Source organism: Scatophagus argus, chromosome 17 (genome assembly GCF_020382885.2).
Source record: "Scatophagus argus isolate fScaArg1 chromosome 17, fScaArg1.pri, whole genome shotgun sequence".
Lineage (NCBI taxonomy): Eukaryota > Metazoa > Chordata > Actinopteri > Scatophagidae > Scatophagus > Scatophagus argus.
Genome location: NC_058509.1, coordinates 3,916,107 through 3,940,749, shown reverse-complemented (window position 1 = coordinate 3,940,749; position 24,643 = coordinate 3,916,107). Strand labels below are relative to the sequence as shown.

General features: G+C 42.7%; 4 protein-coding genes across 5 annotated transcripts; 3 read left to right on the top strand and 1 right to left on the bottom strand.

The window, feature by feature from the left end:
* Positions 1 to 951: 951 nt before the first annotated feature.
* Positions 952 to 3,697, bottom strand: smim13 (small integral membrane protein 13). Its single transcript, XM_046418498.1, has 2 exons — positions 3,185 to 3,697; positions 952 to 2,442 (listed from the first exon to the last, which is right to left on the bottom strand). Exons 1-2 carry the CDS (start codon positions 3,258 to 3,260, stop codon positions 2,252 to 2,254), a joined length of 267 nt encoding a protein of 88 aa, XP_046274454.1. The 5' UTR covers positions 3,261 to 3,697; the 3' UTR covers positions 952 to 2,251.
* A 1,100-nt stretch (positions 3,698 to 4,797) lies between these two features.
* Positions 4,798 to 16,325, top strand: LOC124075083 (Na(+)/H(+) exchanger beta-like). 2 transcript variants are annotated; one of them, XM_046418482.1, is made up of 13 exons: positions 4,798 to 5,479; positions 8,807 to 9,267; positions 9,849 to 10,099; positions 10,759 to 10,976; positions 11,064 to 11,260; positions 11,424 to 11,513; positions 11,691 to 11,761; positions 12,191 to 12,364; positions 12,873 to 12,987; positions 13,117 to 13,215; positions 13,465 to 13,537; positions 14,339 to 14,636; positions 16,183 to 16,325. In XM_046418482.1, exons 1-12 carry the CDS (start codon positions 5,206 to 5,208, stop codon positions 14,590 to 14,592), a joined length of 2,277 nt encoding a protein of 758 aa, XP_046274438.1. In that variant the 5' UTR covers positions 4,798 to 5,205; the 3' UTR covers positions 14,593 to 14,636; positions 16,183 to 16,325. The 2 variants fall into 2 exon arrangements, with proteins under 2 accessions (XP_046274438.1, XP_046274437.1); XM_046418481.1 differs by lacking the exon at positions 16,183 to 16,325 and having other exon boundaries at positions 14,339 to 16,088.
* On the top strand, positions 16,309 to 17,515 carry LOC124075094 (fatty acid-binding protein, liver-like). The gene is made up of 4 exons (XM_046418496.1): positions 16,309 to 16,450; positions 16,540 to 16,712; positions 17,102 to 17,191; positions 17,308 to 17,515. Exons 1-4 carry the CDS (start codon positions 16,318 to 16,320, stop codon positions 17,356 to 17,358), a joined length of 447 nt encoding a protein of 148 aa, XP_046274452.1. The 5' UTR covers positions 16,309 to 16,317; the 3' UTR covers positions 17,359 to 17,515.
* Positions 17,516 to 17,616: 101 nt separating this feature from the next.
* LOC124075092 (serine/arginine-rich splicing factor 10-like) lies at positions 17,617 to 22,858 on the top strand. The gene is made up of 6 exons (XM_046418494.1): positions 17,617 to 17,783; positions 19,321 to 19,425; positions 20,459 to 20,562; positions 21,116 to 21,287; positions 21,375 to 21,428; positions 21,656 to 22,858. The coding sequence occupies exons 1-6, from the start codon at positions 17,719 to 17,721 to the stop codon at positions 21,882 to 21,884; spliced, it is 729 nt and encodes a 242-aa protein (XP_046274450.1). The 5' UTR covers positions 17,617 to 17,718; the 3' UTR covers positions 21,885 to 22,858.
* The last annotated feature ends 1,785 nt before the right edge of the window (positions 22,859 to 24,643 follow it).

The following is a 24,643-nucleotide window of genomic DNA, read 5'->3' as shown; positions in this document are numbered from 1 at the left end:
AAAAACTGAGCAAATGATCCATTACGGTACAACATTTTCTCTCTTTGTCATTACTCCTGATGGCCATTAAAGGCCAATTCCAATCCAACAAAAAAACAAAAACAAATGAAAGGATTTTGTTATTTATGGATTCATACTCACCAAAACACTGTGTATGGTATAAATTAAGCAGATACAGCATGTACTATCTTGCTCAGTGGATAATTTTCCTTCAAGACGTGAGGCTGTATTTTGTATGAGTGCTGTTTTCTGTCAGTGCCACACTGCCACCTTGTGTTCAAACTGTAGGATGGCAGCTGGAGAAAATGATTGTAGTGATGTGAAGTTTATTTTGTTAGAAGATCCCAGTAGTGGGAGAAGCATTCAGATCTTTTTCCGAAGTTTAAGTCACAATAAAAGTGTGTAGAAACAGCTACAGGTCCCGAGTTCACTCAGTTTACTTACTGTAAGCATAATTACTGTATGTATTAGCATCAAAACATAGAGTACCAAAGGAAAATACTCATTTAATTAAAAATAAAAATAAAATTGCATTATTGCATTATAATGATTGAAGCATTCATGTGTACACTACTCTAGTTTTGGTTTTTCGTATTTCATTTGTTGAAAAGTTGAACTATTAATCTCAAAGTAAGCAGCGATGATCAATAATCAAATAAATGTAGTGGAGTGAACAGTACAATACGACTGAATTATAGAGATATGAAGTTTCAGAAAATGAAAACTGTAAAAACTGTACTGAAGTACACTGCTTGCGTAAACATTATTTACTTTCCACCACTGTGGCTGGTACATTGGCTGTTTGGGGTGAAACAACACAAACAAATGGGATGTTGTTGAATGTCTTTAGTGCAACTTAACCCCAACAGATTCAATTTGCTGAATGACAAACAAACAGCTAATACATGACTGATATCCACATGTGTGAGTACATTAACAATGGAGGCAGTATTTGGGATACTTAACATCTTTATTACACCAGTAATTTTTACCTAATATAAAAGAGTACTCTGAACCATCAGTCACGTTTCTTCTCGACTGACTTTTTCCTCAAAACCAACAGGTCAGTGCTCAACATATTTATGGCATTATACACTTGAAGCTCGTGCTCCACTGAAGAAGAAGAAGAAGAAAAATAATCACTGCTGATATAAAGGTGCAAAAGTTTCATGAGTTTTACCTGGAGGGAGAACATTACATAAATAGTGTCTAGGCCCTGTTCACCTTTGATTTTCTCTGTAATGGAAACCAAGCAACTGTCAGTTATACAAAAGGAGGTCGTGTAACAAACAGTGGATGCCGTCTCGACAGGCACTGACACAGACAGAGGCACCGGGAACGGGAGAGGGTTCAGCCAGGAGCCTTGTTCCACTGCTTCTGGAGATCAGCTCACTTTGTCTAGAGCTGCTTCTGAACGCCAACAGTTTGTTTTTTTTTTAAAACTTCCTCCTGATTCTTCAAGTATTAATCTATTTGAAAAGGGAGGGAAGGGGAAGGAGAACTTGCGAGAAAAAAGGTGACATTTTACACAGCTGGAATGAAATCGTGTCATTCATCATCTTCCTTGGAGGCTGTTGGGCATTATATACTGGATGGTAGTCTATAACACATAGAGTCTACTGTGCAATAAACAACAAAATGACAGCATAAACATTCCTTTCATTGCACTCTTATGGTTTACAGAGAATAAAATTCTCAGCTGTTTAAATCACTGTTTCTGTCTGAAGTGACGTAGATGAGCTCATTTTTAACCTTTATCTGCCTACGTGGTCCAACGTAGGATTCACTTCTGCTAAAAACACAAGATGAAAACATGTATGTGAGAGAATTAACACACACATCTCTTTGTGTGATGGAGCAGCTCTTTGTGCTCCACCGGAGGTGACAGGAAGCAGTGTGGCTGCTCATAAAAGCTGGTTGCCACTGCTGCAGGATAAGAGGACTCGGTACACTCACGACTGTACATAATCAAAGATATGAACAGATGACATAAAGAAATGGACATTAAATTCACGTAAATGGCTTTTCCCTTTGAAACCAGGAGATCTGCCTGGTCAGTTTAAAGTGTCCTGGTAAAGAGGAGGGCGGACTACTGAGTGTCCACAAGGTCTTTGTGTAGCACAGAGCGCAGGGTCAGTTGGAGACACTTGTGATGGTGTCACATGACGTTGGTAGAGGGCTGATGAGCAGTCACGGTGAGGAGGGGCTTGATGAGCAGATGTTAAGGATATACAGTGGCTGTCTGGCTGGTCTATGTAGTGCTTTCTGGAGAAGTAGCTCTTTGGCGTGCAGTCCTGGGCCGAGTTCGTGTTGGGACATTAGCTGTGCGTTCGTTCTTGGTTTCGGACGGCTGCGTTTCGGCCTGTGGGGTGCCAGCGTCCCCAACAAGTTCACGCAGGAACTTGAACTTGGACAGAAAGAGCTGCCAGACTACATACCAACCTGGCAAAGAAGGGAAAATAGATATTTACAGGAAAAATAAATGCACTCTTAAAACAAGTGGTGCTTAAGTCCCCCTCTGTGCCTCTAATGCATTAACATTAGACAGACATGTGTTTTTCATCCCTCAATAGTCTTCTAACAACCTGAAACCTGGTTGCTGCACAATGGATAGGAAAGAGCTGCAACTTGCAAAATTGAATAAAAAAAATAAATAACTGTTTGGCTGTAATGTACCAGTAATGGTTTTACATTAGAGCCCTCAGCACCTCAGATTTTCCATTTCTTAGACCTGATTATCTGGATCAGATGTGCACAGACAGTGTGTCCCGTTGAAAGCTACTCAGATGTAAACAGAAGAGGGAGAGATGGAAAATACAGTGTCATCTGGGACAGGGTGAACAAACACCTGCAGCAGACTCGAGGAGAAGAGCAGCCATGTTTATTTTCTGACATCTGCCAGAGTCTTCCTCTGTGCATGATAAATATAGACACTCCTCCCTGAAATCGAAACTTGACGGTCAAAGACATTCAATACACTCTGGCGTGCCATGCAAGGTTACTTTAAAGGAATAGTTGGTCATTTGGGGTTACACTGTTAAACTATTAGCTAGCAATTTAATCAAGTGAATCCGGCCTTTTTTGTTTCCCCATCCGATGACAGCACTTAAAGCAGCTATAAAACGGCTTAGGGAGTTAGCGAGTTATGTAAGTAACTTATCAAGGTTATTTTCCATAAACTCACCAAACAGCATGAAGAGCAGCGCACAGACAATTGTGGCCACAATGACCAGCAATGTGAGCCCGACACTTTGCCACATCTTAGCTGGACACTTGACAGCACCAACAGCATAAGGAGACGGATGCGGTGTATTTTCTGCTTCGCACCTCACAGAAATGTAGCTAGGTTAGCCGCCTGGCTGCTGGGTTAAAAAGCTAGCCGAGACGAGAGACAGCGAAAAACAAACAGCAGCACATTGCGAACTCACACCAGCTTGTGTGCTAGCGTGTGGCTAGCTAGCCAGTTAGCTAGCTGGTTGTCAAACGGAACCGCAGTAGTTTCACACTCCGATGGAGGAATGTCACAGGAGCTAATGTTAGCTGGTTACAGCGGGGTAAAGTCCTTCTTCTGTGTGCTACATAACTGCAACTTATACTTGCTAGTTCGCACAGACGAGACAGAGCAGTAGCTAACGACAGTAACTGGGTTAAGACAACAAAATCAGCGTCACCAAACCGAATCGACACTGCGGCTGCGCAAGTTCCATTTGACTTCTGGGTAATGAAGTTTCTAGCGTGCCATCGCCGTTATTTTCTTGTTTCATTGACACATACTATATTTCTCATGCTAAAAGTAAAATTGTGATATTTCGCTTTTCATTTATTTTGTGTAAAGTGATTTCTGCTTGCTATGTTGTTTAATAAACTTTAATGAAAAAGAGTTGTTCCTAACATTTTGGTTTTTATAACTTCTCATGGTTTCCTGCTTCTTTTTTTTTTAAATAGCATCCACAAATACCCAAATTTGTTATTCAGAGGACAAATTTGATGGGGCTTTAACGTAATCATGACGTGTATTTTCAAATATACTATAAGAAATGAACAGAGAAACATTTCACTGATGATTGATACACCCTGCACAGTCAGTGTAATGTTTTATATTACCAGCCTGCTGATGTTCCATAAATGCCGCTTCACAATATATTTTTCAGGTTTTTACAACCCTGTCTAAAACAAACCTTTAAATGTATGTCTCCACCAGGTCTGACTCTGTGGGAACCAGCTGCAGTTGTTGTTTTCACTAACTCTCTTCTGACACACATGAAGAAGATAAAAATAAACAAAAGAGCCAGCTCTCGTTTATTCTGAACAAATCTAAAACTGGGTGCCGCAACAGTAATGTATTTCATTTTATCTGAGAGGTTCAAAAGTGACAGCAGAGGACCAGTAATAAAGAGGAATTCACAACTCATACTCAACTGTGTTAATACAGCACCTGCTTCCACGGTGGCCAAACAGGTCAAACTGCTGCACATAGAAAAACTTAAACACACAACAATAAACGTAAAAACAATTACATAAAATCAACACCAGGGATAAAAAATCTAAGAAAAGCACCGATTAAAACACCCCAAACTTTATGAATAAAAGACAAAGATTTCCAGTGAGAAGTCAGTCACTCTCTCTGGTTCCTGGTTCAGGAGAGGGTGAAGAGTCTACGTGATCCGCAGAAGTGCAGCGCATTCACCAAAGCTCATGAACTTTCCCCCACCACAGACGTGTGGTCGTTTTGGGCGGCTGCCTGGTGGTCGTCGTGGTCCTCCTCTCCAGCAGGTGTCCCCTTCACTGAACTTTGCATGAGCTGCATGCGAAAGAGAAAAAGAGTTCGGCGTGAAAGATTTCTAGCTGAGGGATGTCAGGTCCTCACAGCCAGAGGAGAAAACAGCAGGTTGGAATCGCGACCGGGCGAGGAGCCATAAATCACCTGAGCAGGCGAGGAAGAAGCGCGATGCTGTTTTAAAACCATCGCCCACCGATGACAGCAGCTTTTCGTCTGCAACACAAACCGCCGTTTGTTCTCCTGCAGCTATGCGTAATTTTCAGGTGCCCGTGGAGTTTGTGCGTAAAAGTGCGCGCTTCCCCGTGGTGCGCCACGCTCGCTTCCCGTGCTGTCCCCATCCTCATCCTCATCTTCATCTGATCTAGAGCTGAGCAGCACCAGCAGCGCCAGCAGCACCAGCAGCTCGGCCGTCAACCCGTCTGAAAATGGCTGTGCTGCGTCCCGCCCGGAGGGGATCCGGTCCGCGTCTGACGGGGCTAATGTGCGTTTTGTTGCTCGTTTTCGTCTCCGCTGCTTCCGCGAGTCGTGATGCTGTTGCGGGAAACGGCGCGACGAGGAGAAATCCAGTCGAGGACTCCCACAATCACACCAACTCCAGTCTCAAAAAGGCTTTCCCCGTCCTGTCCTTCAACTACGACCACGTCAGGAAGCCCTTTGAGATCTCCCTGTGGATCCTCCTGGCCCTGCTGATGAAACTTGGTGAGTGACGCATGTGAATGAAGGATTTCCTTATTACTTCCACCTCCAGTATTAGTGGGGGACTGGGCTGTCATGAACTGAGGGGTGCATATTGAAGAGGAGGGTAAACTGGTGCGAGCTTTTCCAGTTGGTTTTCAGTTTCAGATCCTAAAGTTCTCCTCAGCTGTGTTTGTATAACAGAGAGTGAAGAAGAGTGGAAACTTACAGCTGTGACTGAGATAAAAATACATTCTGACGATGATGTGAGGATGAGGATGTTCAGCTAAGTTTAGAAGCATCCAGCAGCTGAGTTTTCCCAGAGCAACTCCAAAAGCATTAAGTAAACTGGTCTTTTTCTTTGCAGCCGAGCATCTTCATTTTTATAGCAAACGCCACTTATACACACACAGGCATACAAATACACACCCTGTACTGTACACACATATACTGCATACTGGGGACTAATGAAGGCGACCTAAAGCAAAGTTACAGCATGTACTTTTATGTGTTTTTAAACAATATTTATGCACTCAGGCTACAAGACCAATCAGAAAGGTAATCATAGCTGCAAAACAATGTGCACAACATACAATAGCAATCCAACAATCTGATTAAAATACAAACATGACAATCAAATGTACGGCGTTATATCGAATCCGTAGAACAACCAGATGAGGTCCGTGTTCACAGAGACACTCTGGAGCTCGACACACCACAGATAAAGTTAGTGTAATTTGCTTTACTGAGCCTGCAGTTGTTTCAGGCAGATTAGCAACGTTGCCACGTTCCACCCAACGAGAGATAACGAACAGTTTTTCTGCTTCAGCCTCAGTGGAAATACGTCTGAGTCCCTCAGAAGGTGAAAGAAGATTGTGAAATGTTTTTAAAGCTTTCAGCTTTGTGCCGACCCCCCCGAGTGTTCATTTAGATGAGTTTCATTGGCAGCAAGCAAATGAATGTCAGAGATTCAGGCTGTAACAGAGCACTAATGGTGTTTCCACAGATGGCTTCAGTTATGTTCCACAAATGTATTTCAGGTCTGTCTGTGCTGGATGGAAATGCTGAAAGAGTTTAGAGTTTAAATTAAATCTTGGCAAAGGGTTTGAAAGCAGTTGTTCAGTCTAATTACAGAGATTATATGTATCTGTGGAGATTTCCTGTGTCGTGTCTTCACGAAGGCAGCTTAATCAGTTCTTCGTAAAGACTTTCATTTTTCCCCAAAATTTTATAGACTTTATGTCGTTATTTGGAGCATATAGTTCAGATTCCAGGAGTCCGTTGTGGTTCTGCATCTTATCTGTCCGTCCAGCTGTTCTCTCAGAGGGCCCGTCTGACTTCCTGTGCTGATGCACTGCAGGATAACAAAGACCCCAGTGTGCGAGTCAGAGAGGAGAAGAGGGGGCGAGGACGCCTGCACACAAGACCACTGACTGCATAAAACGCAGCAGAAAATGTTTTGTTACAGCAGCCTGGACCCCACGTCACGTGACCGAGAGACCGAATGTCAAGGCCTCGTTCATCCGGGAGACAAGCGGGCTGAATGTGAATCTAAAAGAGCAGCTAAATTATTCTGCTCCAAAGCTCACAGCCTTCTGTGCAGTCAGATTCATCCCAACGTTTACATCAGACTCATTCATTCAACCCTCGGATGCACACGTCATTGGATCCAACTCTGAAATAGGTTTTAATAAATACGCCATCTTCGTGGTTTTTCTCAAAATGATCATTTAAATTCCACGCCAGAATCATTTAAAGTGTTAATCTGTTTTTTTAGTGACCAGCTGGAGCATTTAGCTGCTCAGGGGACCAGTATTCCCCTCAGGAGGTGGTGGAGACCAAAAACAGAGCTAAAAGAGAGTGAATATCGATCAGAAACTCGACTCCAGATGAGTGCTGATGTTGCTTCTAACTGCCGAATGTGTAAATAAGCAGCTGTTTGCTAACAAGTTCACCTCATCATCTTAAAAGGTGATGATGTGTCAGCTTGTTGTTGCTGCCCCCAAGTGGACAAATACATCGGTTATTACAAGTTTAAAGTTTGTAAAGTCTTATTGTTGTTTTTTGTCTTGTTTTCATCATCAGTTTACCAAACTTGTCCTTTAATTTTTCAATGGGAAATGCATGTTAGCCCATACGGAAGTTGTGGCGATAATACAATAACTTAATGTTCTTAAAAAGCAGAAGAGGTGACTTAAAAGAAAAGCAAGATTTATTTTTGAAATATTTTTGTCTCACCAATAGAACAAAAGTGGTTTTCTTTATTGATTTTATTTATTTTTTTGATGTTACCGTGTGGCTCTGGGAACTTGTGATGATCATTTTTTGTTTTTTGTTTTTTTTTTTTTGTAGTGTTTTACTCGCAGAATCAGTTAGTTGAAAAACGTATCAACAATGAAAAATATTGTTTGCTGCAGCCTTTAATTTTTCATTTGAGTCACACCCACTGATCACTGAGGAGGAGGAGGAGGAGGAGGAGGAGGAGGACTTGGAGTAGTGAGGAGTTTCAGCACATTAAATCTAAGCGTCGCTGGTATCTTCAGACAGCCGTTGTGTTCCCAGCGTGTTTCATATTTCATGAGGACCTTCCAGTGAAGTACAAACGACTGAGTGGCTCACTTATTTATGGACGCCCTGAACTGCTGCTCTAATGGACACAGTGAAGCATCACAAAATATACACTAAAATGTGTATGTGCTTTTGCTGCAACTCTTCAGTCCTGTTGTATTTCCTTATATCACTGCAAGTTATTATTTAGTTGATAAAAAGTCAGAGAATATTGAAAAGGGTTTCTGTCCGTTTGTCAGAGCCCACGTTAGCATCTTCACACGTTTCAGCATCTTTTTGTCTCACTGACTGTCCACAATCCAAATATATTCAGTGAAACAGGTGGAAGCATCTGTCTGTGCTGCTGGTTCTGGATGACGTTTGGGCTTGATAAATGTTTCAGCACAGTTGAAATAAATAATGAATTACTGTTATGAGAATTACACTTAAACTGGCTGTTTAGAGTTAACACAAACACAACACACAACAGCATTCTTGCAGTGAGAAAAGATACGATAAGAGAAATTAAGTTTTTAGACTGAGTTGATTGTGAACAGTTTAAGTCACAGCTTTACTCATCTGTACCCCTGAGAGATCAGCAGTCGTAACCAGGAGACCAAAATGATCCTTTTATGAATAATGACATTAACAACACTTCACAAAACAGATTATTCATCTCCTCCTCCGTCTCCGTCCTGCAGATGTCCAAGATGCTGGCTCTTGTCTGTCTGCATTTTGAGTTCAGATGGGAGAAAGAGAAAAAGTGAGGGGTGACGTTAAACTCTGAACCGTCTGCCTCTGCAGGTTTTCACATTATTCCCCGGGTGTCGAGCGTCGTGCCGGAGAGCTGCCTGCTGATCGTCGTCGGTCTGCTGGTGGGCGGCATCATCAAAGCCTTCGAAGAGGAAGCCCCCATCCTCGACTCTGAGCTCTTCTTCCTCTACCTGCTGCCTCCCATCATCCTCGATGCGGGCTACTTCCTGCCCATCCGGCCCTTCACGGAGAACCTGGGCACCATCCTGATGTTCGCGGTGTTGGGGACCCTGTGGAACGCCTTCTTCATCGGCGGGATGATGTACGGCGTGTGTCAGATTGAAGGAGCCAAGCTGGGCGGCGTGGACCTGCTGTCCTGCCTGCTGTTCGGCTCCATCATCTCCGCCGTGGACCCCGTGGCCGTCCTGGCCGTGTTCGAGGAGATCCACATCAACGAGCTGCTGCACATCCTCGTGTTCGGGGAGTCGCTCCTCAACGACGCCGTCACTGTGGTGAGTGAAGCTTTGGTGGGAAGCAGCTTCACACGTTCACTCAAGTACTGCATTTAAGTGTAAGTTTAAAGTAAAGTTTAAACAACCTTCTGACTCAGTTTAGTTACAGCAGTGGAGGAAAGAAGGCAGAAGGAAGGAAAGAGCAGATTTTATCAGCTGAGCTGTGAGGTTTTAGATCAGATGGAGACAAACTGAGCTGTGTTGTCTCCAGAGATTAATCGAAGAGTCAGAAGTTCAGTTTCATAAATTCTTCTTCTGAGGAGGTTGTTAATGTTCAGTTTCTGTTAAACTGCTTTAGACGACTGCCGATTCAACTCGTGCTGTTGTGTCATACTGACAGGTGTTTCTGTTACTTTCTCCAAGCCATTCGTGTCAGGGAAGGCAGGCAAAGAAACACACACTCTGAAGAAAATTAGTTACTATCATTCAGAAGAAAATCTCTTGCATCTTGATCCAGAGTTTTGAGGTTTCCTGTCAAACAAAATGGGATTTCTTTCACAAAGATAATCACAAAGCTTTGACGTTTTACCTTGGAAAAAGAAGCAAAAGCAGATTCAGGACGTGTGCTTCTCTGTGTGCAGGTGCTCTATCACCTGTTCAAGGAGTTTTCCCAGGAAGGGAACGTGACTGTGGTCGACGCCCTGCTCGGCGTGGTCTGCTTCTTCGTGGTTTCACTGGGAGGCATCATGGTGGGGATCGTCTACGGCCTCCTCGGTGCCTTCACCTCCCGCTTCACCTCGCACACCCGAGTCATCGAGCCCCTCTTCGTTTTCCTCTACAGCTACATGGCTTACCTCTCCGCTGAGGTCTTCCACCTGTCAGGAATCATGTCGTAAGTCTTCCTGTACCTGCTTGTCTCCATTTTCAGCCCCTTTTTTTGAACGAAGCTACGCAGGACCAGAAAAAACCTGAGTTGTTCCTGAACCTTTTCGTACCAAGGGCCATCATGAGTGATTCACTCCGGTGAAAAGGTTTTTGTGGCTTTTCTTTGCTTCTTATTTGGGAGCAGAGAGTGAAAAGTTTGAGTGAAATAATCTTTTTGGTTGATTGATTTGGAGTATGAATTTAACAGGCAGCCTGTTCTTACATGCTGCGTGTTAATTTGCAAGCTTTAGAGGTGCTAACAGATAGATTAGCATCTGTTTACAGTCTTTATGCTAAGCTAAGCTAACAGCCTGCTCGCTCTAGCTTCATATTAAGTGTGCAGACATGAGACTGGCATCAAACGTCTCATCTGTCAGCAAGAAAAAGACAAATTTCAAAAAATGTCAGACTATTTCTTAATGTTTTGCTTTGTTACTTCCTGTAGAAGTAATCACTCTGGGCAGAAGGACTGTTTTCCAAAATGGTTTGAGCAACTCCAAAAAAGAAATAGTTAGAAATACTTTTGTACATCTTTAAACCCTGCAGAGTCTAACTGGCCAAACCTCAGCCCCTCACTGCGTGGGCAGACTCACAGTTCTCATCTCACCTCCTTCCCGTCTCTAACAGGCTGATAGCGTGTGGTGTGGTGATGCGGCCGTACGTGGAGGCCAACATCTCCCACAAGTCGTACACCACCATCAAATACTTCCTGAAGATGTGGAGCAGCGTGAGCGAGACGCTCATCTTCATCTTCCTTGGCGTTTCCACTGTGGCCGGTCCTCACACCTGGAACTGGGCCTTCGTCATTTTCACTGTGATCCTGTGTCTGGTGTCGAGAGTGATGGGTCAGTAAAGCAAGACACGGGCCAGTAGTGACTTTCACCGGGTTAAGTGGCTGACTAACATCCCAGAGTGTTTTCTGCCTGTTTCAGGAGTCGTCGGCCTCACTTACATCATCAATAAATTCCGTATCGTGAAGTTGACCAAAAAGGACCAGTTCATCGTGGCCTACGGTGGCCTGCGAGGTGCCATAGCCTTCTCGCTGGGGTTCCTGCTGTCCAACGACGATTTGAAGCACATGTTCCTCACTGCCATCATCACAGTCATCTTCTTCACTGTCTTCGTGCAGGTGCCAAACGTTCACACTTCTGTGTTTTATTTGCAAAGGGATAAACCAGCCCTCCTTTGGGAAGTCTGTGCATGTTGCTGCTTCCCGTAAGTTCTTCTAAAGCCGCCAAATCAGTGAATTTGTCAGTTTGACCGCACGTCGTCATTCCTGTTTCTGCCTCCAGGGGATGACAATCAGGCCGCTGGTGGAGCTGCTGGCTGTGAAGAAGAAGAAGGACAACAAGGGGTCAATTAATGAGGAGATTCACACACAGGTCAGGTCATTGATAACTAGTTTGGGTTTTAATGTTCTACAGTGGACCAACAGAGTTACAGTATGAGACATAAAAGAGTTTTTTATGTTTTTTAAATCACATTTTTGTTAATTGCTCATCATTAAAACACTGAAATGCAGAAATGAAAACCATAAAACCTCATTCTTCATTCTTCAGTTCCTGGATCATCTCCTGACTGGCATTGAATGCATCTGCGGTCATTATGGACACCATCACTGGAAGGACAAGTATGATTCTCCCAACACGTCCTCCATGTTTTCCATATGAGAAAAGTCACAAAGAAAACAGCCTGCCGGTGGCTTGAGACACACGAGAGTCTCACTCATGTCCACCTGAACGCAAGTTTTATATGATGTGGTTCAAAATGTGTGAAGGTTTATTGATGTTACTGATCATCCAGCTGCAGTTTTTGTAAAATAAATGGATTATGAGAGGAGAGAATTTGCTAGAAGAAAGAAAAATCTGGTTTTCCTGTCACTGTGACTGCGAGCTGAAGGGGACTTTTTCTCATGTCAGTATTATTGCCGCAAATGTTGCTGCAGAGCAACTACTGACAGGAAGTTGAAAAGCACGAACTCCTTATGATGTAACATTAAAGAAAAAGAAAAGAAAAGAAAAAGCTGAACTAATGACTGATGCATCTGCTTTGCTCTCAGGCTGAACCGCTTCAATAAGGCCTACGTGAAGCGGTGGCTGATCGCAGGCGAACGCTCCACCGAGCCTCAGCTCATCTCCTTCTACAACAAGATGGAGATGAAGCAGGCCATGATGCTGGTGGAGGGCGGGAGCGCCGCCAAGCTGCCCGCCATCGTGTCGTCCGTCTCCATGCAGTAAGTTTCAGTTTTTCACTTCGTCCTGAGGTCCGATACCGGAAGTGTGCTGGTCTGGATGGCTAAACGCCACTAGTTTTGCATGACAAGATACATCATAATGCATCTAGTCTAATGCGTATGATACCAAAACATTCTGAGGATATTATCGCTCAGAAATCTGACCTGAAGGCGTGAAGCTGATCTCACTGGTGTCGGCCACTGGATAAAAATGGAGAATACATTTGGGCACATTCCAAAAACTCTCCAACAGCAGCCAGAGATATTGTGGTTTTGTGGGAGGGAAGTGAGTGCAGATTCTGCTTTTTTGGCCATCTGCTTCCCAACCAGCAGGTTTTCCTTGTGAATTATTCAAGAATTTTACCTATGTTGCCTCTAAATGTATTAAGAAGTGATGCAGAAATGTGTGGTGCTCATTGTGTGATCTGGAACGATTTTATCAAGGCCCGTCACACGGTAGCTTGTTGTTTTACAGACATTATTAATGTTTGTGTTTGTTTTCGCACAGAAACATTCAGCAAAGAGAGTCGGCCAGACGACGGGCGATCCCGACCATCTCGAAAAGTCGCGAGGCGGAGATCAGAAAGATTCTGCGAAACAACCTGCAGAAGACCAGACAGAGGGTCAGTAAGACGATGAAGAGCTGAGCAGTCAGTTTGTTGTTGCCTCTGGACGTGATGAGTTCGAGTACTGGGCGAGTGAATTTGTTTCTGACATTGTCGCTCACGGTTTTTGCTCCTGCGTGTCCTCAGCTGCGTTCCTACAGCAGACATGACCTGATGATCGACCCGTTTGAGGACGGCGTGAGTGAAGTTCGCTTCAGGAAGCAGAGGGTGGAGATGGAGAGGAGGGTGAGACTCCTTTGTTCACAGATGTGTTTGTGCTGACGTTGTAAATCACTGTGGTTCAGTGATGTTAACATGTAACCAGGCTCCGCACTTTTAAATGACCCTCAGTTAGAATGAATGAAGTGAAACTAAATACGCATTCAGTCTGTCTGATACGGTGATTTGTGTCTTAAATTTTAATATTCTAGCTATTGTTTGTGATTGTAACTTAAGCTATCAGGCAATGAAAGGTCCTTCCTGTCCCGTTCACAGATGAGTCACTACCTCACAGTTCCTGCAAAAAGCCAAGAGACGCCTCCAGTGAGAAAAGTCTGCTTTGAACCAGGTCAGAATCGAACGTGATCGTGTGATGAAAGGTGTGAGACGTTTGTGTTTGTGTCGTGAGTCTGTTTTGATTGGAGAACAGCGTCTTCATTACTTCGTTTGTCCACCAGAGGGCGCCGGCATGTTTATTTTTCAACTGTAAAATGTCCTCCTCAGCATCTCGGATACATTTATCTTTTAAAAAACAACTTTAAAACTCCCACAATGCTCTTGTACATTTTTGTGTATACGTAAAACAAACATCAACATCCAGTGGTGGAAAAGGTACTCAGATCTTTTACTTCAGTAAAAGTATGAGCATCAACACTTTGCAACACTGGCCTCCAGATGGCTCTAATGTGAGCGTTAAACTTTAACACAACCACGAACTGACTGAAGTGCCTTCCATAATGAAACTCTCATTAAAAACACAACTAAATTTACTTTTCACCAAACTTATAAACTAAAATCTAACACTTTAAGATTGTATTCGCACCTTATCCCTTGCCATTCTGCACCTTACCTGCCATTATCTACATCTCATGTGTATACTGTTATTTTTTTATAGTACTCAGCTATTTTTTATATTTTGTGTGATTACTTGCTACTTTTGTTTGCTTCTTTGTATTGCAACCCTGGCACAACAATTTCCTGCGGGATCGATAAAGTTCTTATCTTATCTTAAATATTCTCAGGGTCAGACAGATTATCTTGAGATTTGCGTGTTTTAGGTTTTAAGTCACCTGAACGTCCTGAACGCATCTCTACATCCTTGTAGCTGACATTAGAGCACTAACACGTCTCTGCATGTCTCTGTCTCCAGAACACCGGGTTTACACTTACAACGACAGCGAGAGCCCCAGAGGACCGACCAATCCCAGCTCTCCCGATGCCGTCAGCCTGCTGAGCGAATCGCCTCTGAGGCCCAATCGGACGGCCAAAGGCCTCGCTGAGCTGAGGGCCAAAGTGCCCGACGAGCAGGAGGAGCTGAAACTATCGCGCTGCCTTAGTGACCCCGGCCCGAACAAGGAGGGGGAGGGGGACAGGGGGGAGGGAGATGGCTCCTTCCTGTCATGATGAATGATGTTTTGGATGATTTGTGGCGTCAGCTGCTGTATTCAGTGAGTGGACATCCCAAAGCTTGATATTTATTCATTGAAACTGTTGGAAGTGTTATTCTTCTCCGTGCTCTGTTTGTTTTTTGTGATATGAGATTATGCAAATTCTTTTCTTTCTTTTTTTTCCTCCCATAAGCTCAGAAGGATTTTTGTCATGTAACACGTTACCAAAGCCCGCACCGCTGGCCTGTTTGCTGTTTCAGGATTTTATCACAGCCTGAAATGAGCCAAGTGTCAGCAGTTTGTGTCTTGACTGCCACAAAACAAAAAGGACAGAGCATTTGTTTTAACAAGCTTGAAGCACCAGATGGATGGAGTTTATCCTCTCAAATCACAGTATTGCAAACGCGTGAAGGGGAGTTTGATTGTCTCGGCTGACATCAGCCCGTAGCAGATTTATCAGTGTTAGCATTTGGTGTATCGGCTGCTAATAAACTGCAGTGCAGAAATACCAAAGAAATGTTTGAGGTGATTTACGAGTCCAAAGTTTGTCTTCAGTCAAAGTTGGTGCAGACATTCGGACTCTCCAGAGGAGGACTCATAATAACTTTGGTCCTCCTCTGACTTCCTGTTTATGCCAACATGACCAAAACACAGATTGTGGTAAACCTCGATCGGCCTCTTAGCCTCTTAGCATTGGCTAACTGAATGTCCAACAGGCAAACTGGTGTCTCTTTAGCGAATCCCTCTGTGTATAAATCCTGTTCAAAGTTCTTTAAGAAAAAAATTTAAGCAGATGCTTCAATGATCACAATTGTTTTCTGTATCATTATCAAAATGTTAAACAAAGCTCTCAACTCTCAGTATCACCTTATGGCTCTGACTATATTATCAAGTATTTAAAAAGAAAAAAAAACTACAAGAGTGTACATTTATTTGTGTCCTGGTGAAATGGAAAGCACAAATCTGGTGGTCCGAGAATGTTAAAATAACTAAAGCAGTGAAGAACAGACTGCACATGTTGTTTGACGGAGGTCTGTGAACCAGCTTAGCACTGCGTTTAACACTGCTGCATGACTGATCAATGTCTTCTCAGGGACTGCAACACGACAGGGCGCGACAGAAGCCCTCTGCAGAAAGAGAATAATGTGCTCTGTTTGTTATGAGACTGTTTGGTTTGCTTAAGCGTTTTGACTGCTGAGAGCTTCTGTAACTTTCCAGCCGTAATCGAGTTAGTTTTGTCGTACTGAAGCTCTACAAGTCCGTGTTCCTGTTAACTGAGTTTGCTTCCAGACTTGAATTGGGGGGGGGGGGGGTTGAGGAGGTGAAAACCCTTTTCATAATGCAACATTGCCTTAAAATGTATTTGCTTCCTGTGTGTGTGTATGTGTGTGTGTTCCAGTTGAAGTATTTTTATATTTTGAATAAAACTGGTCCTCAAGTCATCAGTATTTGTCAAATGCAGAAAAGCTTTAAATCTTGTATGAAATAAATGTATATCACTGTCTAAGCTCAGAGCTGTGTGTGTGTGTGTGTGTGTGTGTGTGTTGACTTTGTTGGATTCTGTGCCACATCTCCTCTACACGTTATTCAACATCTGCTGTTCCAGTCCATAAGGATGTTACACCACAATCTGTGACTGTGAACAGAAAGTTCGGCCCATTAGGTATCTCAGTGGAAATTCCAGTCCAAATAACAGGGACTTTAAAGTCCCCAGCGTGCCAACCAGGCGTGTGTGTGTGTGATGTGTGATGGGCTTGTGACGCTAAGAACAACAAACATCCTCAGGCCATCAGGGCGACCGGCAGCCATGGACTTCAGTGGCACCTGGAAAGTTTATTCTGAAGAAAACCTCGAGGAGTTCTTAAAAGTAGTAGGTGGGGAATAATTTCATATTTAAAGGATTCATTTTACTGTGTGTGCACACATTATTCATTTTTTTTTTTTTTGTTAATATACCATCAAGGTGCACCACAAATGGTTTCCAAAATGAGAAAGGATATCAAGCCGGTGATTGTGATTGAGCAGAAAGGCAAAGACTTCACCTACACAATGAAGACTCCCGTCTGCTCCCAAGTGCACTCATTCAGCATTGGAAAAGAGTCAGAGATGACTGCTGTGGATGGCAGGAAGTTTAAGGTAATTAAGACTACTGATGATGTGATGATTGTGTGCGAGCTGATGCTGCCATCGTTTTACTCTGAAAAGTGTTTCCACTCACAAATCAGAGGTAATTCAGATTCAAGTTTTCTAAATTTATTCAGGACGAGATTTGAGATGGATGGATGAATGGATGAATTTTTGACTGGAAAAATAAAACAGACGATTCTTATTGAGCAAACACCAGTCATGCATATAAAAGTCTATCAAAACAGCAGGAGGAATTTGTGTTGCAAAACCTCTGGGGGGTTTGGGCAGTTTAACTTGCATCTTTAATTTGTATGTTAATCTGTTAAAATATGCAGTTCTATAATAACTAGATAAATTGGGAACCACTGCCCCATGCATTGTCTATTGGTTTTGAGCAGTGCACAGTCAGAGAGGAGAATGGGAAGCTGATTGCTGAGTCTGATAAGTTCACCTCCGTGCGAGAGATCCAAGGGGATGAAATGGTTGAGGTGAGCAGCTTCTTTTAAAAACTGTGCTTCAGACGAGGGATTCACTGTTTGATACTTTTTTTGTGAATCATCCAAGCTTTTTGATCTTACCGGTCCCTGCTTTCTCACTTTTCTAGACCATCACTGCTGGCTCTGTAACTTTCATCAGCAGAAGTAAACGAGTCTGATCCACGCCTGACAGTGAACAGATGTCTCCGAGACCTTCTCAGCTTCAAACATGGGCCATCTGCAAATGAAAACAATGAAATATATATACATATATATATATACAGTATATGTATGAATAAATTTGAATGATTAAATAAACCAACACGTTTGCTTTTATCCTGTGTACGGGTTCCGACACTGGTGCAAGTGGTGAGGTGGAGTCTAAACGGCAGGGGGCGGTGTGGGTTTTTATTGCCTGATTTTTTTGTTAGCGAGGAAGACCTAAGAGGCGCCTTGTGAGTGCGCATGCGCAACGCATATTTTCGCTGCAGATTTTCGTTTGCCAAAAAGCGTTTCTTCCATTGAGAGAGTGTAACTTTATGGCCAGATACATGAGGCCCCCAAATACGTCTTTGTTTGTTAGAAACATCTCCGATGAATCCAGGTGAGTCCACATGCGATGAGAACCACAGATTATCCAACTAACTGTGACGGTAGCTAGCCGATTTAGCTTAGCAGCTAAGGTTAGTTTCCTCGTTGGAGCCTCATTTGACGATAACGCAGCGTGCAGATACGCTTTATGTGTGGAATATCTATCAGCCGAATCACATTTCACTCATCTAGTGGAAATAAAAAGTCTAACCATGACAATAACATGTTTTTGTTAAGACTTAATTCCCCTTCGTGCGTTTCTTTGTTCGCACTGCGTGTTTGCTGCACGTTGGTCGTGCACGCGTTCGTGTTGATAAATAACGTCAAGCCAAAGCTAGAAAATTAAAGTTAACTCAAACAACAGCATCACACCTGTAAATTATTGGATTATTTCAGGTAAAAGTCGTCTAGCTTGACAAGAGAAATTGCTTTCATTTGGTTGTACTCCACGCCATTTTACCTGGCTAATGATAGTTTACGGCTAATTAGCATACCATTTGTGACCATTATTAATCGTCAATTTATTAATTATTTGTTATTTAGTACACCTGTATAATGTTATGTTGTGATAAACAGGGTTTCTTTCACAGGCGTAACCTTAATTATCTCACAGTAACGTTGACGTTGCATTTCGATGTGAAGTAAGTTATCGTAACGTTACCAGCACCTTTAAATTGATTAGTTTTACTTTAAATATTTGCTTAATATGAACGTCACGTTGACGTTTGTGAACCGTTCTGTTAATATCTGAGGGAGTTTAAACTGTTTAGTTACCGGTTTGTCCAGCATTGTTAAACACATTACAGAAGATAAAAGTTAGTCAAAACAGGCCAGAATTTACTCGAGTTAGTTTGCGAGTTTATTGCCAAGCTACAAGCAATTTGTCTCGGTGTTATGGTGCATAAGAGCTGGGATGAATAAATCAAGAGAAAAGAAAACAAGTACTGGAAGAGTCGTAAATATAAACTTGGGCTGACTGCAGTTACTTCACATGATGTGGTTGCATATTTTTGCTGCCCAGTGTTGATTTATCCAGTGTGTGTGTGTGTGTGTGTGTGTGTGTGTGTGAATGTTTGAAAAGCATGTTGGTGCTAATCCTAATCTAAATGTTTCTGTTCCTCATGGTCACATGTTGTCCCATGCACTCCAGACATAATTTATCTTTGCTGAAACGTTGTACTCACTATATATATGTATATTCATCATATGAATCTAACCTGAATGTGGCAGCAGTGCTGTATCTGAAGTTTGTTAGTTGGTTTTATATTGAATTGCATGTCTCTTTTAAAGGGTCAGTTTATCCCAAAGCATAACAGTGTGTTATCATTGTGATTTACGCGATGTTGTAAATTGGATTACAAGCTGTGGAATAGAAATTCTCCCTCAGCGACTAAAACAGAAACTATGCGGACACTCTTATTGTCTTTTGGGGTGAACTGTCCCTTCAGCCTTCTCATCAGCTACTAAACCGGCTGTTGTTACTGGTTGATGATGTAGGCAGAGTTGCCCATGATGGTCAGTTGAGTCATACTTGTATTTACGGTGTTCAGGCCTGAGGATTTGCGGCGTGAGTTTGGCCGCTATGGGCCGATAGTAGATGTCTACATCCCACTTGACTTCTATACACGTCAACCAAGAGGATTTGCATACATTCAATATCCTTTCCCAATGAGTTGTTACTGTCTTTGTGCTCTTGCTAACACATTGTAATTTCCTTTCAGCAGAGAATATATGCTTTTCTGATGTGTTTTTCTTGCACGAATCTAACACACGTATTTCTCTGTTATTGCTTCAGAAAATGTAAAAGCATCCAGTTGTGGAACCGGCCACACAGTAACAAAGACCCATATAGAGTAGCTGTAAAGACAAGGCACACAGACCTTCAGGATCAGAGGGAGGGGAAAAGGTTGAAAAGAGAAAGTAAAGCATGAAGAGGAAAAGGGAACGGAGACAAAGCTTGGATATGGCGGCAAAGAATTGGGAAAAGAAAAGAGGTTTAAGAGGAAAAGGCAAGCAGGAAACCCAAGTCTCTGTGGGAGTCGATTAAAGAGTGTAAAGATCAAGATGAAGTTCAAAGTCAAGCATGGGCAAAGGTAACAAGTCTGAATTATTTTGTATCCTCCCAAGACAAATCAACAAATTTGACAGCAAAATCAGCTTTCCCTGTGATGTCAGTGACATTTTCATTTTAATCAAAGCAATTTAATTAACTATTAATGTATTTGATTTGTTTCTATATTTGTAGTCCTGATCCCTCACACAGTTATTTGATGTGTTTGAAAAGCTTGCTTCATCTTTTATCTCTACAAAAATCTACTGAGCGTACATTTGTTTGTTGCTTTTTTCACTTGCTACACCACATTATATGATATATCATTTGTGTCATCTTAAACTGCTTTACCTGAGAAGTCAAGCCACACAAATTAAATAAAATGTGTGATGAATACCCTTCATCACTCTTGACATAAATATCAACACAGTATGTTAATGAAAAGGGTGTAAATCACAGATTTAAGCGCTAGAAAAGTGGGGTTTGTGTGTAATTGATGTTTTATGTGAGGGGAAGTCATTTCTTTCTCTTTTGTCCACCACATCTTTTAAGAGGAAAAAAAAGCCTGAAAGCATTTATTTGAATTTGTGTGGCCTTTACCCAAATGAGAGCAAACATAACCCTTAACCACCCAGCATATTTGAGGATGTGCGCGATGCAGAAGATGCTCTGCACAGCCTGGACAGGAAGTGGGTGTGTGGCCGGCAGATTGAAATCCAATTCGCCCAGGGTGACCGAAAGAGTAAGTGTTAAGCTCTTTTTAATTTTTGTGCAGACTTAAATATAAGTGTCATTGTCACTGAAATAAATATATTGATGAAGATATAAGATGGTGACTGCAGTGTAGGTATGAGCAGTGTAATGTTGGCAACACTGAAGTAGTTAAGAAAAACCCTCATCTTTTACGGTGTTGTAGCGTATGAGCATCAGTGATAAATTGATTTTCTGCAGCCTGAATATGTACAGCGACGCAGGTGGTCGGGCGAAGCTGTGGATGATAACCTCTTCCTGAGATGAGGGTCAAAATGTCCCCCTTGTCCTGTTGTAAACATGGCAGCATCAGATTGTGCCCTCTGCCGTTCAGTTTTTATTGATCTTATAATGCAGATATTGACTACAGGCACGATGCATCACGGTGCAGCCAACTAAACTGGTCACAGAAGTGTTAAAGGGGTCGCGTCAGCTGTAATACCTGGTATAGAGGCGCACTATGAATTTACTCTCAAGAAAATGTGAGAAATCTCACTGTGGATCTCCCAGTTCTGCTTTTCTCATCTCTGTTCTTCTCACATCAGCACCAAACCAGATGAAATCAAAGGAAAGGCGTTCTCCAGGCAGATCCTCTCGATACGATGACTACGACCGAGACGGCCGGCGCAGGCGTTCGCGCAGCCGCAGCTACGACAGATACAGATCGCGCAGCCCTTCTTATGAGCGCCACCGCAGGCGATCGGAGAGTCCCAGAGAGTGAGCTCTTCTTCCAGTGACTTGTTGGTGCAGACTTACTCCAGGCAGTCATGCTTAAAATCCTTCTTCTTTCATTTCTTCCCTCAGCTCTCGTGGACGGATGTATGCAAGAGGCAGAAGCAGGAGCCGCGAGGATGACAGGTACAGCTTCTTGGAGGCCGTGGTTTGAGTCGGTTATTCTCTGACCAGGTTTTAACTGCACAAATACCCTTTGAGAATTCACTGGGCAGTTTTGTGTTGGCGCCAAACTGTTGTCATCGGAGAAAACTAAACGTGTCTGAACATTTGACACATGGGATGGTTAACGCTGAGTGAAGAAGTCAAGTTTCCAGATGATGAGCAGGTCTTGTCTCCTGTCTCACTGTCAGGTACAGGCACAGGCCTCGGAGAGAGTCCAGAGGAAGATCTCGATCCCGCTCCAAGTCTGCATCCCCACGAGAGAATGTCAACCCGGCAACGTCCTCCCATTACATCGAGGAAGAAGTGCGACAGACGCACTCCCCGTCCCGTTCCAGGTCCCGATCCGCATCACGATCTCGTTCTCACTCACGTTCTCGTTCCCGATCCTGGGCAGGACGCAAGTCAGGAGGACGCTAGAGTATCTAGAGTATGTGCTCCCCCTCTCATCTGATATGTCAGATGGACCAGATTCGGTCATTTGTTAAGAAAAATTTGTTTGTTTTGACATGAATGTAAATTCCCCTGAAGCATTTGTAGAAAGCCTGTTGGGGTTTTTTTTTGTTTTGTTTGTTTGTTTGTTTTTTTTGCAGCTCCATTTTAAGAACAATGCTGGTCCTTCGCTTGGTTTTATAAAGTTGTTTTGGTAAGGTTCCCTGTTAGGAATATGAAACAGTCAGTGGTTTCTGTGTTCAGTGGTAGTCGGCCCAGAATAAGTGTTTTTTTATATAAATATATACATATATACAGTTAATGACTTTTGTCCTCTGAACCCTATGCACCCATTTCTGCAAAAACATTCAGTATTTTACAAGAAAACCTGTCGACGAACCAAACCAGCGTTTCTGTGCGTTTTATCCCATGACAAACCTTCTGGTAGCTTCTGGTAGATTTTTTTTTTGGTTTTCTTCCCAACCTTCCACCACAGGTGTTCGCCTTTGTTTTGGGGAGGAAAAACATTAAAGAATTTTCAAATGTTTTGGTGTGCATTTTAAAAACGACTGGCCCTGGTGAGGAGTCTGAGTAAAATGCACAGAAACGCTGCTGTGGTCCTCAAGTGTTAAGATTTTTTTATTTTATTTTTTTTGTCCACCAGTGACTTTAACCACAAACTGCTTAAAATATACATGAACCAGTTTTCATTTTGTGGTGTTTTCCGTAAGATTAAGCCTTTTTAAAGAGGTATTTTATTTTTTGGAACATTTCTCCCAGCTGTCACTTCTGAGAGGAGGAACAAAAGTTTCTCATTGGTCTTTCCACGACTGTGCTGTTGTTGTTGTAGGTTTTTCAGAATGAATCTCGTCACTGCATGTTTTATTCTCCTAAGCTTCTATCTTTAGTAGGAAGAAACTGTTATTTTGAGTAATAAATGGATAACATTCAGTATGAGCAAACGGCGTGTGACTTCAGTTTGTAAACAGGGCTTGTGAGCCGCATAACGACGAAGAAGTCAAAGTGCGGGAAAACATCTGGAGGTTGAATTCAGAGAGTTCGCCTTCTCCAGCACCCTGATGTCCAGTCCGCAGTCATCTGCTTGGAAAAAGACCAGCAGAGTCGGTCCAGCCGGAGTCATTGATTTCCTTTTAATGGATCAGTAGCTGGGAGGGACGGCTTAAATTAGATTCACAGCGAAGAAGCAATCATGTATGAAATCGGACGTGCCCCATTGATCTCGGTATTAAAAAAAAGAGAGAGAGAGAAAACATTGATTAAATGAGTACAGTGGCAGCATGGAGGAGAGCTAATGCAGAGGCAGCAGAACCTGTGACCGAGCACTGAGCTGCCTGTTAAATCATACAGTAAATTACGTGATTGAAGATGACCTACAGGTGGAGGCGACACCTTAAACCTTGTCGACCGCTAAAGAATTAGAAAAGTGCATAAAGCTCTGCTGATTTGTGGCCACTCTTCTGTGTGAACTAACAGTCGGTTTAATGAAGCTCCCAGTGCAAAGTACTGTGACCTGCAGGGCCTGACATCCAGCCTTGTCTGGTGGATGACACGTGCACTTGTGACTGTGCTCCTGAGGATGGAGCCGTGAAGTTGTTCAAGGACTTTTTCACGCAAACCTGACATACCTTTGATGGTTTCAGAGTAAACTGAGTATCTTTTGGTTCTGCAGTGTTGGTCAGACAAAACAAGTCACCTGTAATGGGGAATTTGTGGCAGTTATTTCATTTGATAAATAATTTTATCTGTCAAAAAATTGTGAAACATGTCCCTGTTTCCTGAAACTCAAGGAATGTCCTCAGGTAGCTTCCTCTACAATCCAAAACTGTCATGGGTGACAAAGAAAGGCATCAGATCAACTGAGAAGCCGCCAACACAACGCACCACTTCTGTCCTGAGCGTCCCCAGAGGATCAAACAGCTTCGGGGTCCTTTGGGTTCAACCAGAAAAAGGGTGTCATACAATTGGAATATTTTTCGCGCCGCATTTCACCCAGCCACGGTCCATTCACACCGCTGCGAGGGAAATGGCAGCAGAGCATTGCCACAGTATTGATTCTTTTTGTCTATAAGTTGTGAACAACTAGAGCCGGCTGGCGTCATTTGTTTTTGTCCGGTTTTCACCAACATGCAGCTTAACGAAGATTAAAGATGTGCTGGTAGGATTGTGTTCAGTCAGCAGCTCTCTTGCAAAAGGCCTTTGTTATATTTCATATCCAGGATGAAAGGTGAGTTGATTTTAAAATAAATGACATTTCTGAGGACGTTGTTTAATTTTGCCTGCTTACAGTGAGTTGAATGCATCAGCTTTATATACAGTCATGGTTTCCTTTGTTGTAGGAAAAGTTTTGAGGGACTTTCTTATGAAAAACATCATGGATTGCAACTATTACAGCTACCTCTGATTGTGTGACATTATCCATGATGGCTAATGATTACCAGTCACCAGTTTTACCAATATATCTGAAATGTCATATTCTTCACTGAACTCTGCATGACAGGAACACATCAAAACACCTAATGTGGTCACGGGTTTCAGGTTCTGATATAACAGGGCAAACCGGTTGTATGATTGAAATTCTCAGCCGTGATGAAAGAATATTCAGATATTTTACTACTAAGTAAAACTGGCAATGAAGAAATACTAGCATTGTGGAAAAATACTTCAAAGTCGAAATTTGATTTTTACCAAAAGTGAACTGATGAATTAGCATGCGAAGCCTTTTAGAT

Excerpts from the sequence above, each read along its gene's own strand:
- smim13 (XM_046418498.1), bottom strand. The coding sequence starts at position 3,260 with ATGTGGCAAAGTGTCGGGCTCACATTGCTGGTCATTGTGGCCACAATT. Across the intron at positions 2,443-3,184 it reads GCTGCTCTTCATGCTGTTTG|GTTGGTATGTAGTCTGGCAG; the intron begins GTGAGTTTATGG and ends CTTCTTTGCCAG.
- LOC124075083 (XM_046418482.1), top strand. The coding sequence starts at position 5,206 with ATGGCTGTGCTGCGTCCCGCCCGGAGGGGATCCGGTCCGCGTCTGACG. Across the intron at positions 10,100-10,758 it reads CACCTGTCAGGAATCATGTC|GCTGATAGCGTGTGGTGTGG; the intron begins GTAAGTCTTCCT and ends CGTCTCTAACAG. Across the intron at positions 11,514-11,690 it reads ATGAGGAGATTCACACACAG|TTCCTGGATCATCTCCTGAC; the intron begins GTCAGGTCATTG and ends TTCATTCTTCAG.
- LOC124075094 (XM_046418496.1), top strand. The coding sequence starts at position 16,318 with ATGTGTGATGGGCTTGTGACGCTAAGAACAACAAACATCCTCAGGCCA. Across the intron at positions 16,451-16,539 it reads GGAGTTCTTAAAAGTAGTAG|GTGCACCACAAATGGTTTCC; the intron begins GTGGGGAATAAT and ends TATACCATCAAG. Across the intron at positions 17,192-17,307 it reads AAGGGGATGAAATGGTTGAG|ACCATCACTGCTGGCTCTGT; the intron begins GTGAGCAGCTTC and ends TCACTTTTCTAG.
- LOC124075092 (XM_046418494.1), top strand. The coding sequence starts at position 17,719 with ATGGCCAGATACATGAGGCCCCCAAATACGTCTTTGTTTGTTAGAAAC. Across the intron at positions 19,426-20,458 it reads AGAGGATTTGCATACATTCA|ATTTGAGGATGTGCGCGATG; the intron begins ATATCCTTTCCC and ends ACCACCCAGCAT. Across the intron at positions 21,429-21,655 it reads AGGAGCCGCGAGGATGACAG|GTACAGGCACAGGCCTCGGA; the intron begins GTACAGCTTCTT and ends TCTCACTGTCAG.